Source organism: Centropristis striata, chromosome 1 (genome assembly GCF_030273125.1).
Source record: "Centropristis striata isolate RG_2023a ecotype Rhode Island chromosome 1, C.striata_1.0, whole genome shotgun sequence".
NCBI classification, from domain to species: Eukaryota; Metazoa; Chordata; class Actinopteri; order Perciformes; family Serranidae; genus Centropristis; species Centropristis striata.
The window spans coordinates 29,109,572-29,125,822 of record NC_081517.1 but is presented as its reverse complement, the minus strand read 5'-3'; the positions used below and the strand labels follow the sequence as shown (position 1 = coordinate 29,125,822).

The window sequence follows — 16,251 nt, the reverse complement described above, 5'->3', positions numbered from 1 at the left end:
GTAAAGTTTAGAACTTTATTTTGAAGCATTTCAGAAGGGCAGGAATAGTCAGACTCCAAACTTAGTGTTCAAGTTTTGTAGGGCGGATTAAAAGGAAGAGCGCATAGAAAAAAATAGAACAAATGGTGCTACAGCTCTCCCCTTTATATTCTTTCCTTTATTCTCTTTCCCCTTAACTAATCCCTCTTCTTATTCGCCCCTTTCCTCATTTCCCTATCGTTTTCCCGTCCTTATCTCCCTCCTTTACCTAAATTATTTTCCTCTGGCATTTCCCTCATTCTGAGCAATCCTTCCAATTTATTCTGCTCAAATTTACACCCTAACAACCTCGTCCTCTTCCTCTAATGCTTTTGTTTCTTCCATGCTCTCCCGTCGCCCGCAGGCTATCATGGCACAGCTTCCCCAAGAGGAGAAGGCTAAAATTGCTGAGCAGGTGGAGAGCTTCAGACAGGAGAAGTGCAAGCTGGATGCAGAAGTGGCCAAGTGGGACGACAACGGCAATGACATCATTGTGCTGGCAAAGCAGATGTGTATGATCATGATGGAGATGACGGACTTCACCAGGTAAAAAATTACACTTAAAGGCAGTTAAAACAAGCCGTGAACACAACACTGATCTGTTATCACATTTTAAGTTCAATTGGCTAATTTGTTTCGCACTAACTCTATCTGGCTCTTTAGCTGCTAAATGCCCCACTGTGCTCACCAGCTTACTTTGTTTTTCTTGGTACTGGGAAGGTAGTGTGTACAGGGTATCAGAGGTGTTTAACTGCAATCAGCTGCCTGCTGTGTCTGGAAACCGGTTGATGAAAGTGGTGGGAGTGAACTCAAACAGAAAATGTGTCCCAAAAAACTACAGCCATGAGCTAGAAAAGCAAAAAAAAGTTATATATTTTAAAGTTTATTCACATGGTGCAGTACAGAGAAATTTTGACCGCTGCACAACGGTGGCAGGATGTAACTTAATGCATTTACTCAAGTATTTGTACTTCTACTCCACTACATTTAGTTGCCAGCTTTAGTTACTTTCAGGTCAAGATTTAACATGAAAAACATGGTAAATTCAAAGGGATTAGACTTTTTCTCTTCTAATTAAAAAGTATATAAAGTAGTTAAAATTATCCCTACCTTTATCAAATTAAAACACTGCTTACATAAATGCACCTATGATAATAACCTAATAATATATTTAGAATATATATATATTTATCAATATGAGAGGGGACATTCTGAATAACGAGTACTTTTACTTTTGATACTTTAAGTACATTTTGAAGCTGGTACTTTTGTACTTTTACTTAAGCCCGTTTTGAATGCAGTTTTGAATGCTTTTACTTGTAGTGGAGTAAGTACCGCAGTGGGGTATTAGTACTTTTCCTTAAGTAAGAGATCTGAATACTTGTTCCACCACTGCTGCAGAAGCTGTTTGCTATTAAAGCTTATTTTGGTTCAAGCCATCGTTTCCATCGTAAATTACATGTTACCATTTAAAAATGTTAAATTCAGTGAGCATAATAATCAAAAACAAGAACAGTCATCTATGACAGCACACATACAAACAGACAAATGAAACTAACAGAAAGAGAAACTTGTGTGGCATTAATTCAAGTACAAAAAAGATGACTAGTTGGTGTCATGATTGCAGTTCTGGCCAAGTTTAACCAGGGGGCTGTTCCAGAAGTGAGTTTACCAAATGAGCCACTCTGTTAATCTGACTCATTGTCAGTTGATTCAGTTCCATCAAGCAAATTCAACAAAGTTCAAGCTTATTTATTATGACACAACTTGTGCTGGGAAACTAACCAAGGGTGAGTGTCAGGTGATATTTTCTGTGAAACATTGTGAGCAACCCCTTTCACATACAGTCTACGTACAGGTGTACAAGTGTTTCCGACACTGTTTACATAAAAATATTGGAAAAGCATGTCAAAAATGTGGCATCAAGTGGGATTGCTGGGAAAAAATCTTGCCATTGCAATGCCTCAGAAGCACAAACTGTTTTTGAAAGACAGAGTGACCCAGACAACCTTTGTTTTGCTCAGACTACGTAGCAGTGCTGTGATTCAAAGATATACTGTAATAGATAATCTGTTTGCATTTGGAGTCTTGTCGCTTATGTTTACTAAAAGCCAGCAGCTTTCCTCTCAATCTCCCCCATCTGGGCTCAACGTATCAGGGAAATCCCTAATGCCTAACTGATGGTTATCTGCCTTGTGTATGGATGTGTGAACCACTCCACAATCATATGGCATGGAACAAACCAAAAAAGAAGAAGAAAAAAGGAAAATCAGAGCCATGAGTCATTAGTCATGAGTGATTATGGCTGTGGTGCTGTGACTGCACCATAATTACTTGGCATTGACCCCAGTTACTCAGATTGGCATGAACAAACTGAGTGGAAATTTCAGTTTAGCACTGACTAAAAATGAGACATCACACACAGGCAAACACACTTATCTAGCCACAATAACTTTCCCAGTGTTGGCAAATCAAGAAAACAAAACACAGAACAAAAGCTCAGTGGTTTGCGTTTATTTCCCTCTCCTATTCTATTTAGTACAGTAACTGCTCTAAAAATTCTTCTATTTTACTGTTGAAACAGGAATCTTTTGTTTCTTTATAATTCTTTGTAAACACCTCTATGATACATCACCGGGGACGAACATAAACTGTATTTCTTACATCCAGCATCTGCTAAACTGTGTATAGTTGGTTGATTGTAACGTCTCATATTCCTCCTGCCAGCTACAGCAAATTAGCTGCTGCTGAACGAGATCAGGGGTGAGCTCACACTTTAAAGGGAAGCGCTGCATGTACTCTGCCTCTGCAACTCCACCCACATTCCCTTTTGCCTTCTTTCTCACCCCTTGAATTTTCCCAGAGGCAAAGGCCCCCTGAAGAACTCCTCAGATGTGATCAACGCGGCTAAGAAGATTGCAGAGGCTGGCTCCAGGATGGACAAATTGGCCCGCGCTGTTGCAGATCAGGTACCTTTTGCAACTCTGTCCGTCACTGTAATTTTTTATCAAATTACTTTTCTCTCAGTCTGAAACTGTCTCTGACTGTGTCATAGTAGCTGGCAGCGGTGCAAAATACGAGTTGGAGTAAGTGGGCACGGCCATTGGAAATCTTTAACGTGGGCATTGACAAACCCAGCTGGAGCTGTGGGCTGTGTTGCTGCATGACTTTGTCTCCCAGTGGGGCCAACACTGAGAGAGCAAGACAGCAGAACCAAGTTGTGTCTCTAATATAATTAGCTCCCAACCGAGGTGTTGCATTCATTATCAGATGAGTACTTCTCTAAAACACGCTGACAGACCATTTTCAATATCTAATCAATCAGTGCTGTGCCTAGGGAAGACGGGAGTGAAGAGAAATAGGTGTGTACGCTGTGTATGTGTGCATACAGCAAATGAAGTGGGAGGGATTACAGAATGCAGCACTCCAGGTGATGCATAATGTTCTTCATTTTGTCTGTCTCTAATAAGCAGTGAGAATAAGCTTAGGCACAAGACTCACTGATTTATTAAGGCAGCCTGTTGTCACTGTAATTGCAACTGCTGTTAGCTAGCAAACCCCTTAGAATAATTATTGTTGGTTTCAGTATCACACGCAGGGCCTCCTTCCAGCGCTGCTCAGCTGAAGAAATGTTCGAGCATGCATCAAAATTTAGAATCACAATCACGTCTTTTTCTGAAGTCCAGCAACTCACATGAGGCCGGTACACCTGATCACCACCACCAAAGCTGTACCTTTTATTATTATGTGCCAAGTTACAAACAAGACATTATACTTAAGGTTATTTTGTGCTTTAGTCTGTGGAGAAAACTCTATCTTCTATTTTAATGAGGATATCTGGGCAATATTGTAACCCTATTAAGGTTGCACACTTGCAGTGCAACAAGCTGTAAAAACAACATTGACATTTAATGCCTTGTCATGTTACAAATTTGATATAGCAAACATGTCAGTAAACAGCTTATTTAAACAGCCAGCAGATATAGAGCAATGTAAGGCTCAGGAAAGACAAAAGTCGCTGCCTTTGTCTGTCTGCTGTTCGGTGCTGGGCAGGTAGCAGTTGGTTTATTATTTTTAGCTTTATTTTTTACTGCCTGCTGTATCGGGACTGAACAACACAGTACAGCTGCGGGCCATAAAACCAAACCAATTATGTAAGATGGAAGGAACTGCAGAGTCAGGTTCAACATTTGATCCATTGTTGTAAGAATATTGATTACAGAAGCTTTAACAAATGAAAACATTTGAATTTCCATCTGGCTCCAAATGCTTCAAAATGCACATAATTATTGGGATACAAGAGGCAGAAAAAATGTATTCAGTGTTAGATTTTCTCAATTTGGACAGAGACATGGATATGTACCGAAAGAAACCCCTGTTCATTCAGAGCTTTCCTTCTAACTAAAAAATTTGAAAACAAAAAAAGCCCACTTTGCTGTTAGAATAACCCACAACAAAATGTTCCAAGCCTTCATCACCATTTCCTGTGAAGACATAGAAAGATATGTAGGTACTAAATGTTCATACTTAACTGAACATGCAGTTTTTAGTGGGCACAAGCCCATTGGCCGAAAGTATCAGAGCTCTGCTGGCCTTCAACTACAAAATGCCACTTAATGCAACATACTGCCATGAACAGCTTTGTATGACTTCTTATAAAAAATGTCTGCAGCAAATTCATATGCGATCCTATGACATATGACACGGGACACGGGTGTTTGTTTTCAACATGTAAATATGTGATGATTGTTTACAAAGTTACCTTAAATATGTCACAATCGCTGTTTTATGTTGCTAGTGTTGTCGTTTTAGGCAGCAAAAACACTTACTTAAGGTTAGGCACAAAAAGTGACTGACATCCACACATCTCACAAAATGACCACAAAGAGACACAAAACAACAATGAAAGGAGCCTAAACAACAATAATTCCAATGTGTTTTATTTTTATGTGATGGGGCCTTTTGCATGTCTGTACCCAGGGGTCCAATGTATCACAACCCGTCATGCGCCAACTATAAATTCCCTTTATCTCGTGCCTTCTTGTGACAACATGCGACTTTGCAACAATATATGGGCAAAGCTTCTGCTGTTAGCGCGGTGCAGAATGGCTGTCAGTTAGAGCGTCCGTAGAGTCTGCTGAGCTATAAACGGACCAGAAGGCATCTTTAGTCGAAGCTGGCACTGCTCTCCTCATGTCACACCGTCCTGCTCTCCAGAGCATATTGCACTACAGCACAAAGTTTCAGGCTATGAATGCACACGTCTGTCTGTCATGCAGTAATTACCACAAACAGAGAGATGGAAAAAGAAGTCTGTATGAGCTTTGTTCAGAAACATTTCTCCATGTTACCATGTGTGAGAACATTTGTCTCAAGGAGAAAATAGGAGTCTGCATCACTGCTTGTGTACATTGTGTGGAGCAGGATCTGGGACAAAAAAAATGACAAAGTAAACATGAACTTGCGTTTGTGTGCTTCTGTATTTATTTCTTGGCTTGTAGGCTAAGAGGGTTTAGGTGGGAGTGAATCTGTCACATGGCAAATCACAGGCAGACCCTGTGTCTGAATCAACAGTTGCTGTAATGAAAAGAGCAGGTGGCTTGCCATTTTTAATTCTCACTTAAATGGTTCCTAGACCAGTGTTTACTGAATATGCAAAGCCTTCTGTTACACTTCCAGAGACATCAGATCTATGTTCAGGAAATAAAGAGCTGCTTAAGGGCATTTTCATTTCCAACATGTATTTATTATGAAACTGTTTTCATGTGAGGCGTTTGGGGCATCTGTTTGCCATGCCATTCATAAGTTATTAAAAGTTAAAGAAGCAAAAGTTTGCTTTTATTGAAGCATCTTAATGGGATTACACAACAAATAGCATTGCCTTCATTATTTGGCTTTATTCCATATGAAGATGACAAGTATTTTGCATTCACACATCGTGGTAGGTAACCAGTGTTTGCGGAGAGCACTATGGCTTGACAGTAAGAATAAAGGCCGCTCCACTGCTTTCAGACAGGTCCCTTAAGTAGCAAACCTTGTCGCCATGACTCCACATCAGCCCTATTGATGAACACGTGTGAAGCAGAAGGCAATTCAGCGTGGAACGGTGGAAGGAGAGCTCTTTCATAGTCATTTAAGCACAGCACTTGACGTAGAAAAACCCCTCGAGGCAACTCACCCCATTTCACTCCAGCAATGCGTTTTTTTCTACTCTATTTCTCCCTGTCCATTTTCCTTACTCGGCTTCATTCTTTAAGCATGCCTCCTACAGACACATGCTAGATAGTCAAAGACAGCTGTACAAACATTATGCACACCTATTCCGAGACATACATCCACTGTTGGCTGTTTTGTAAAGCAATGTTAAGTAACAGTATACATCACTCTGCTTGAGACAGGCAGCGTTTAGTGCAGCACCACTTGGCTTCAGATTTACCAGAGCTGGCTGTTGTCTCTACATTCATGTAGTTATGTAAACATATAGTCTTGTAGAGTAAATCATTTTGCTATATAAAGTTCCTCAAACAGAACTTAATAGTGTAATTTTTTTTCTTTTTGGGGGGGGGGGCTATTTTTAAACATGGATTAATACTGCAGCAGGATGGTATATGTGGGATTGACTCAAAATCGGTGCAAGTGTGAGCCTCACGGATTTTATTTTAGTAGTTTTTTGATGTAGTTGAATTTCAAAGACAATACTTGCTGGCGGGATCACTTTATTTTAAATGTAATTCAGTTTATTCCAGTTTTTGACTGTGCATGGGATTTGTTGACAGTAACACAAATGTGAGTTTGTCCAGTTTTACAGTGGAGTAAGACCAAATCTGGTAAATAGACAGAAAGACCTATAGGAACCCAAGATGGTCTGGTTTGCGCCGGTCAGTGGACCGGGCATGGGTTTTGTTTTTTGTTTTTTTGGTTGTTCTGTCATTATAATATATTCCTGAAAATATTTGAGGCAAGAAATATGCAATGCAGTAATAGAATATTAATTCATATTGGATCAGCACTGGAAGTTTGAACTGAGCTTCAGAAGTCAGAAGAAGAAGTGGTGCGTTGCGATAGACGGGCCTCATTTCCATAAAGTTGAGGTCGGGTCATGATTATGCAAATCGAGATACGGCAAATGGTCAGTCAACTCGTTAGCTCGTACCCATCCTGCTACACGCGTCAAGATGTCCTACTCTTAATGAAAAATGATGAGACAGATCCAGTGTATCTCTTCCTTTATCTCCTTAAAACTCACTTTTCCTGCTTTATTTACTTGTCCTTAAATTCAAGAACACTTTTATTTTGTATTTAATTCATGTAAACTTTCAGTTTAAGCACTTGGCAGTCTTAAAGGACTTTAAGATAACTTTGAAGAGTCATGTTATTGTATTTGAAGGCTGCTAAACACATGTGACTTTGGAGCCAAGTATTCAGACTTTCAGGTTTCACTTTAGTTGTCACAGCGGAAGGCCCTGTCGCATTGAGTGCAGAACAACAAGAGCACAGCTCCTGTCGCCTCCACTGACAGCAGTGAAACCAAGTGTGACTGATGTGTAATTAAAAGCTGTTCAGTAAAAACAAAAACTACTGTTTAACAGGAGCTGGCAAGAGACAAGTCACTGCTAACTATCTTCAAAAATGTATGCTGTTACTGAATGAATATCTTGTATCTCTGAATTTCGAGCTTTTCAGGAAGTAAGAAAAAACAGACGAAATGCATATTTTAGTTTATTCTGAATGTTTTTGAAAATGTCTTGGCTTTATATCTGATATCATTTTCTATCATGATATGTCAGTCTCACTCCCCCATGCCTTGAGATGCAAAAATCATTGTAAGCAGAATGAACCAATTTTGGAAAGAAAAAAATGATGTGAGACATGAAAAATGTCACTATTAATGGATTTTTCTCTGTCTTATATCTTTTTGGTGGACAATCATGCTCTAACTTTTGGAACTACAGTGTCCATAATTCTTTAGTGGTTAGGGTTGTTCAAGGTATAATGCTATGGAGTCAGTTAATGGCTCGAAAGGTAAAGCAGTTATTACTTTATCTGAAGGTTCCTGGTTGGATCCCAAATCACTTTTCATGGCAGGCTCTGTCATTAGTGTATGAATGTGCGTGTGAATGGATGAGAGTTGGCATCTATTGTAAAGTGCTTTAAGTGGCTAGACTAGATAAGTGAGATATAAGTTTTATGCCCAGGCGGCAACCTCCCAATCTGAGCAGTGAAGCAAATGCGGAAGTGCCTTTAGCCTGCAAACTTTTTAAAAAATCCAGCTGGGGTCAACACTTGATTTAGTACCTCAGTAAAAATGCTTGTGGAAAGATTATGCTAATCTTCTTCAATACAATATGATGTGTTTGGTATAAATAATTGTCCCATTTTAAAGACAATAGATGATAATGCACGGTATGATTTGGGGCGTTGCTATCTTGTGATTGACAGGTCGCTAACAGCAATGGCCGAAACAGAAAATAGCTAGATATCAGCTCTTAAATTAAAGTCTTATGAGCTTTTCTTATTGTTATCATTATATCTGTCCAAATAAATGTACCTTTAGTTGTACCAGGCATTCAAAAAGAACAAGAATTTGAAGAAAACAAGGGTGGTCTATTTATTTTTCCATAACTGTATATACAGTCTATGCATTTGCCTCAACTTGAGCCCCATTTTGTAGCAAACAGTGTATTGGTTTACATTAAAAGTATGCCAAATTAGCACCCTTTTTTACAATATATTACTGGCTGCACAGACAATCAGAAATAATCTGAAAGTGTGAGTCACACAAGCTCAAAAGATGTTTATCAAAGCTGTGTTCAGGTCTGACAGAGTTACATTTGTTTCTCTCTGTTTTCCTCTTTTTTTGGAGAGTATTAGATACTTTCCCCTCTTTTAGGTGAATACTGTGAAATATAACAGAAGAAAGAAGGAAAACAAGTACAAAGGAAAGTCACTTAAATATAATATGTGGTTTCAGAATTTACTTGAACACAGTAGTGCTCGGTCTTGGTGGAGACTGGATGAGAAAATAGAAAGATTACCAGCTTTCCTGAAGTAACTGACAGATGACAGCTTACCATTGTCCAGTCAGCCCGAAGGCATATTGTGTAACTGTGTGTAACATGCTCTATTTGAATCTGTCATTGTGTCTTCACGTCACCCTTCTCTCTCCCAAACATCTCAGCACTACACTAGTGGACATATAATGGAGCAGAAATAAGAATTATATAGAAAAGTGCCATGATTAGAGAGAAAAAAAAGATGAAAATAAAATAACCAGCATACTATTTTTTTTACACTGTGAATAATTTAGGGAAGGTCAGTCTGAGCCTGCTTATATATGCAGCATCAGTGTGAGGTGTGACTTGTGTTTTGACAGACTGCCACACTCTGATAGTGTGTTGCCCTCGCCTCAGCACTAGAGTTCACATCAGCTTTCCGGATTATCCATCGGGAGCATGTTTCATTCATTTTGGGCCCAATTATGCGGGAAGACAACAACAACAAAATAAATCTCACCTGTTTTCTCTGCTGGGCCGAACAAAACATATTCCTGAAATGCTGAGAGAAGCACTGAGGTCAGAGGGAGCTTCAGAAAGGCTGAGTGAAGTCAGGCAGTGAACCACGCCGTTTCTTCACTGTTCTGTAATGAACGCTGTTTCACTGTGAAGGACAGAGAAAGAGAGAGAGAGAGACACACACACACACAGAGAGAGAGAGAGAGACAGAGAGAGAGAGAGCTTCAATGGGCCTGGTAAAGTAATGGGCCATACAGTTTATTTACATCAACAGGGAATCTGTGGAAGAAACGGACTATCAGTCAACTGTACAATAGGGAACAATTGTGTCATGTCTGCATCAAACTTGCCTGGGGCAGCAGCGTGTGTGTGTGTGCCAGCAGTGTGAAGTGCAGTTAGCAGTGATGCTAGCCAGGACTGGCGGTGCAGTGATAATGCCCAGGGAGAAGCTTCCCTCTGCCTCACTGGCTGCTCTATGAGCTAGTAGCTGCACCCTGGTCTGCATTCAGTGCCACCGACTGAGAGGAAGCTGGATGCTGGTGGCAAACAGCTCTGCTCTTATTTACGTTGTCCAAAGTTTTGCTCTGACAGCAGCCATTGCTATTTATGTAAAACACGTCTTGGATTGCTCTTTGCAATTATATTTGCAGGATGAAAAACTTTTACTCGCTATTTGTAAGGATCAGTGAAGGGTAACTTGTAGCCAATCAGCACTATTAGTCTGAGCACGAGAGGCCCTTTTCTCAGAGACAAGATGGGCGGCCATGGAAGCTGCAAGTCCTGCAGGGGGTATATTCATATCACAGCTCGATGTTTAACTTGCCATCCCCCCTCTACCCGAGCAAGCCCACAAGACAAGGAAATGAGCTGTGCATTTCCCCACACAGAGCTGCTGAATGTCCTAGTTAGGACCGTTTAATATTAATGGCGAGAAGAAAGGTGTTGCTACAAAATGATGCTCACAGTGTTTAAGCAGCTGATGCAGTGTTCTTAACCCACTGGGAGCTTAGTGGGCCATGGCTGACTCCTGGAAGGCTTCCAGATGGAATAATAGGGGCAAACTGTGTGTTAGTCGGAGACCTGAGGAGGCTGTCCTCATATTCCCTGTTGGTCGATTTGCTGCACTGTGTGATTGGTGTCTTTGCTGTTCAAGTAGCACAAAGGCCAGCAGGGTCAGGTCAGAATTTCTGGGTTTTTCTGTTTTGTTTTGGGTTTTTTTGTTTGTTTTTTTGTATCTTTTAAAGATGCAAGAGAAGAGGAGGAGGGATACATAAAGCTTGGCTGGAAGCAAGTCTTTATGTGTCTCAACATATTATGTCCATTCATTGCTGATTGATCTGTTTTCTTCTTGAGCAACATGCTGTGACAGACTTGTTTATATGAAATGAATAAGTCTGACACCCTGCGGTGTAACTCAACTTGCCTTTGAGACTCAAACTTGCAAAAAAACACCATTGTAAGAAAAAAAATGTTGAATAACATCTTGCAGGCTGTGTGCAGAGAGATGTAGTAAGCAACACAGATTGCTGGAACCTGTACTGGTTTTGTTTGGACTGGCATTCTTGGTTATCTGCTTTAAAACGGCTGCAACATCAGAGACCTTGATTCCGAAAACAATCCAATTTGGTCGAGAATTCACATCTAAAACCTTTTTGGAGAGAAAAACATACAACATTTAAAACCAGATGGTAGTTCTGTAATAAGCAGCTTTAGATTTGGCCAATAATGCCTGAAATAAGGCCAAGAACCTTTTTTTCCCTCCAAATTCATTGGCTGAGTGACAAATCTGTTGCCTTGATGGCATTATTTTCTGTCATGATATAATTATATATATTTTTCTGCCAGCTAGCCTACCATTGTCTCTTTGTTCATCGTAGATGATCCAGTTTTAACCTAAAACACAGCATTGACCTCGTGGATTAACCAGCATTACAGCATTTCACACATTTCACAGCATGACATTGTGAAAATGCGCCTGTGGTGCTCAGTTTATTTATCTAGTAAGTTAGTTTTTTGAGTTTTTTTGCACTGTTGCCAATAACTCTTAAACCTTAAGTTGTGATGGCTCTGGTTACCCATTTGTTTTCATCTCAGCCATGATGGATTATGAATTATGACTTTCATTCTTTTTTTTAATTCTTTATTTGACCCAATGGTGATCTTTATTATCATTATTACAGTCCATTTGAATATTCTGTGTCCAAAGTTCCTCCTACTTACCTCAGTACAGTTTCTTTACTTGTCCACTAAAATCACCATCTGCCAAATTATTTATTTTCTTGTCTTTGTATGCATTCAGTCATACATAAGTATCCAAAATGTCAATTTATTGCTCACTGTAAATTATTATATCTTTTTTATAGGAAGTAGTGAAAGAGTAAACAAAGAAGTGATTTGGTACACAGCCTGCATCAGTATGTAACAAACACATTTGACATCATTGCCATACAGTAAATAGGACAAGAAGCATAATCCCTTAATGTCATACAAATCATATGGATTATATGTCCAGATGTGTGTCAAAGGACATTGTGAGCTCGAAAGTGTCACCACGCGGCCACTTGTTAAACAGCAGCTATTGCACGGTAAATCTTCCAAACTGTGCATCAATCATATTTGTAAGATGTGCTTTACCTGTTTATTACAGAATTGAAACATTGATAGTAAAGACACTAAACAACAGAGTGATGAGACTTAATACAAATATCTGCCAAGGCCTTTTACAATGTGTTTTATTGTGCCTCTCTTTCCCATTCAGTGCCCTGATTCAGCATGCAAGCAGGATCTGCTGGCCTACCTGCAGAGAATCGCCCTGTACTGTCATCAGCTCAACATTTGCAGCAAGGTGAAAGCTGAGGTTCAGAATCTGGGTGGAGAGCTCATCGTGTCTGGGGTAAGTGTATCCATACAGAGCAGCACATGGACAGCTCCACTATCCCAGATGCTCTAGATAGGCTTTTAGGCGTGAATCGCTAGACTTGGTCAATTTAAGACAATTTTTATGCTCTGCACTGCGGGTGGGCAATCATTGCAGTTCAAGGTCACGATGATGCATGGAAGACCAGATAAAAGGTCATGCAGAATAAGACTGATGCAATTATTTCAGACCGATTACGATCTAATAATACCAAAAAGATGCACCGCAGGCTTTTTTCCATTTGTATTTTTCATGCCTCATGAACCCTATTATCACTGGTCAAACTAAAATCAGTCAATTATCCCATACTGCTTGCATTTGACATTTAACTTAAGTAATACATTTATGGAATATTTTCCATTTCAAAACTCTCAGTTTTAATGAAAACATATTCATTACTTTTATCCCCATTATAATAAAAGTATCCTCTTAACTCTTCTCTGTACTTATTTTGCACTTTTGGTCAAATATAACAAATCCATCTCCAGAGCTGATTATTCATTGTATGAAAGGATTTCATCTGTTCATAAAGTTTATAAATGTTCTGTTTCAAATGAAGGAAAAGTTGTCTGATGTAGATGTGAGATGGTTTTGCTTTTGAAGTGGACTTTTGTTAGAAGACAATTCATTCTGTATCATCAAAACAATCTTGTGGTTATGATGCAAAAATGTCTTAAACCTGCATCATATCTGACGGCCAGCAGGGGTGACTCCACCGGTTGCAAAAAGCAATCCAAGTGTATAGAAGTGTATGAGAAAATTATCAGTTAACATTTTCTTAACACAGGTATAGTATCAACCACTAGTTTAAATCCATTTTTAATACAACATGATGCTCACTTGGTAAATTATGGTTCCATTTTGAGTAAAATTGATGATAAAGCAGGGTATGCTACCTGGCTACCTTGTGATTGACAGGTTGCCTTGTTAGCAACTTCTCTGCTCCAAATATGGTCACTTCTGGCTCCAAAAAAATGCCCCTAGGCTTCAAAACAGGAGTCCACAAACCAGTGGGTGACATCACAGTAGGTATGACCGCATCTTTTATTGTAGTGAACTCTGAAATATTATCAGTAAGGTGTTTGTTGTTGTTCCTGATCAATATTTGTACAGATGTAGGTATCTGTGGACAAATCATTTTTGTTTTTGTTATTTTAGTGATGCAGTCTCATATATACCTCAACAGTGTATGCAATACAGCCATCATCAAACTTATGGGGGATAAAGTATATTTTTATTTATAGCTCAAATGTACCAATCACATATTTGTGTTGGAAGGCTTTTACACTCTTACCAGCATACGATACCCTCTTTCCTCAGATCCTCAATTCAGATAAGGAAAAACTCCACAAAACAAACTCTTTCACAGACATAGAGAAGAAAAAAGGAAAAAAAAACCTCAGGAAGAGCAATCGGGGAGTGATTTCTCTTCCAGGACAGAAAGACATGCAGTAGAGTAGAACATTGATCCGAAATGAATTTAAGTGTTGGACTTTCTATCAAGAGAGAAAAAGTGGAATTGGTGCATTCCTGCTGTTTTCTCCGTAAAGAACTTTCTTATTAACTGCCTTATTATGATTTCTTCCTCTAATTAAAATCAAACACTACTTTTATCTTTGCTTTGGGGCTAACTTGTGTCTTGTGTTGATACAGTTCTTCATGATTTCTCAGGACCCTATTACAGTTTTTCTCACATGAGATATGCACGCCCTGCTGAGATTTTAACCTTTTCATGGTGACCAGCTGGAATCCACACTCATTAAATCTAAGCTGTTGACTCGACTCAGCGTGGGGTAGGAGGAGGCCCACTGGCCGCCGACCCTTAAATGTCAGCCAAACAAAACAGAAGGAGACAGAGGTACACCTGACCCCTGCCTCTGCTAATTAAGAACTGCTAAAATAAGATGTCACATAGCGAGGGTCATGTTTTTTCCTCCTTAATTACCAGTTGCGGCACAGACCTCCTAGGTTTCCGGATGTAGCGAATATGTCCTAATATTCTTGTTGAGTGTTTTTTCTCTTTGCAGACACATTGACTTTTTTGACTTGACCTGAGTGTCTCTATCTCTCTCTCTCTTCTTTCTCTCTCTCCCTCTGTCTTTCCCCTCCAATTCTCTTTGCCCCCCTGTAGCTCGATAGTGCCACCTCCCTGATCCAGGCAGCCAAGAATCTAATGAACGCAGTGGTGCTGACTGTAAAGGCATCTTATGTAGCCTCCACCAAGTACCAGAAGGTGTACGGAACAGCGGCTGTTAACTCACCCGTGGTGTCTTGGCGCATGAAGGCCCCGGAGAAGAAGCCTCTGGTGAAAAGAGAGAAGCCCGAGGAGTGCCAGACACGTGTGCGACGAGGCTCCCAGAAGAAACACATCTCACCTGTCCAGGCCCTTAGCGAATTCAAGGCCATGGACTCATTCTAAGAAAAAAAAAGAAAAAAAAAAAAGTCACGCTTACCCAAGAAAAACAACAAAACATGACGGTGACAAGTTGAAGAAAAAGTCCCTTTTTACATTGTGTTAACCCACCTCTGTTTGCCCTGTGTGTGCTTGGTGACACCTCAGGAGGACTACAGTACATATTAAACTGCCACACTACGGCTCCTGTGAACACTGTGGGCCTCATAGCTCGCAGGAAGCCAGCACACACCCAACACTATTTATCGATCTAAATGTAGCTTAATATGTGAGAGCCAAAATGTGACACAAATACAAGTACTTTTGAAAATATGGGAGTTAAAAAAAAAGAAACATATCAGAGGAGGAAGAGAGGCATTTAAAAAAAAATTGTGGCAGTTGATATTCTAGCTATATCTTTAACGTGCTACTGACTGGCTGCTTGTATACACATTTAAACTGTCTGAATGGAAATCCTGAATGGTTCAGTAGAGGATGTATTCTAAAGGGAATATGTCAATGTTGGTATGCTCCCTCTTGATATATTTTTTTTCAATTTGAATGTAACCTGTAGTGCTAGGAGTAATTTATGTTTGAGGTGCCGGGAGGTGAAGGCATCCAAGTAGTTTCCTTGTTCCTGATGATTATAATAATAATCCATATGGTGTTTTTTTCCAAAGCACACTTATGGTCTATTGTATTGCCTTTTTAAATTCAATTTATTTAATTATTACATCACTAACTATGATGACCTTGATTGGAAGTTGTGTAGCGTATAAATATAGACAGAGAGGTTTGACTAGTTGTGGTTTGCTCAGAGAATAGAAATCCCTGCATACGGTACCTTTATATTCACCCTTCTCTAATAAATCCCTCAACTTGATCCTTAAGGTTTCACGTGTCTTTCTTGCCGTCACATTTGCAGCACTCTGCAGTAGCTACACTGCCAATCTGTGAGTTAGAATCAAGCTGCTGCTTTTTATTAATTTGAAGAATCTGACATAATCATTAGAGATTGCCATACAAGACGTCCAGATGAAAAGATTCCAGAGGAGGAAAAAAAATCTCCAAGTACTAAAAGCTTACAAGAATAGCGATATTGATTCAGGGTCACAGGTCGCGTCCCATTACTTCATTGTGACTTGAGATAATTGGTCTTAGGTCAGCACTGCTTCTGCTATATTTTACCAGGCCCTTCATACAAACACTGCAAACACTGCACCACTTTCAAAGGAACACAGGTCATTTTGACCTGTATGATACCTTTTAAAGCTCAAGTGATGACAATGTGGATCTCAATCTGTCTATTGCACGGTCTGCACTTTGGTTGTGAAACATCTCAACATCTTTCAGGATGATTGCCATGAATTTTTGTACAGACATTCATGATCCCCAGGGGATCATTATTACCT

At 39.7% G+C, this 16,251-nt stretch overlaps 1 protein-coding gene across 2 annotated transcripts in view; it reads left to right on the top strand.

Moving 5' to 3' along the window:
* Positions 1 to 15,722, top strand: part of ctnna2 (catenin (cadherin-associated protein), alpha 2) — a 352,125-nt gene extending 336,403 nt beyond the window's left edge. For both annotated transcript variants that reach the window (XM_059337500.1, XM_059337510.1), the window contains 4 exons: positions 383 to 564; positions 2,882 to 2,987; positions 12,289 to 12,423; positions 14,579 to 15,722. In XM_059337500.1, the coding sequence (XP_059193483.1) occupies positions 383 to 564; positions 2,882 to 2,987; positions 12,289 to 12,423; positions 14,579 to 14,866 (711 nt within the window). In that variant the 3' untranslated portion in view covers positions 14,867 to 15,722. The remainder of the gene's footprint in view (positions 1 to 382; positions 565 to 2,881; positions 2,988 to 12,288; positions 12,424 to 14,578) is intronic.
* Positions 15,723 to 16,251: the final 529 nt, after the last annotated feature.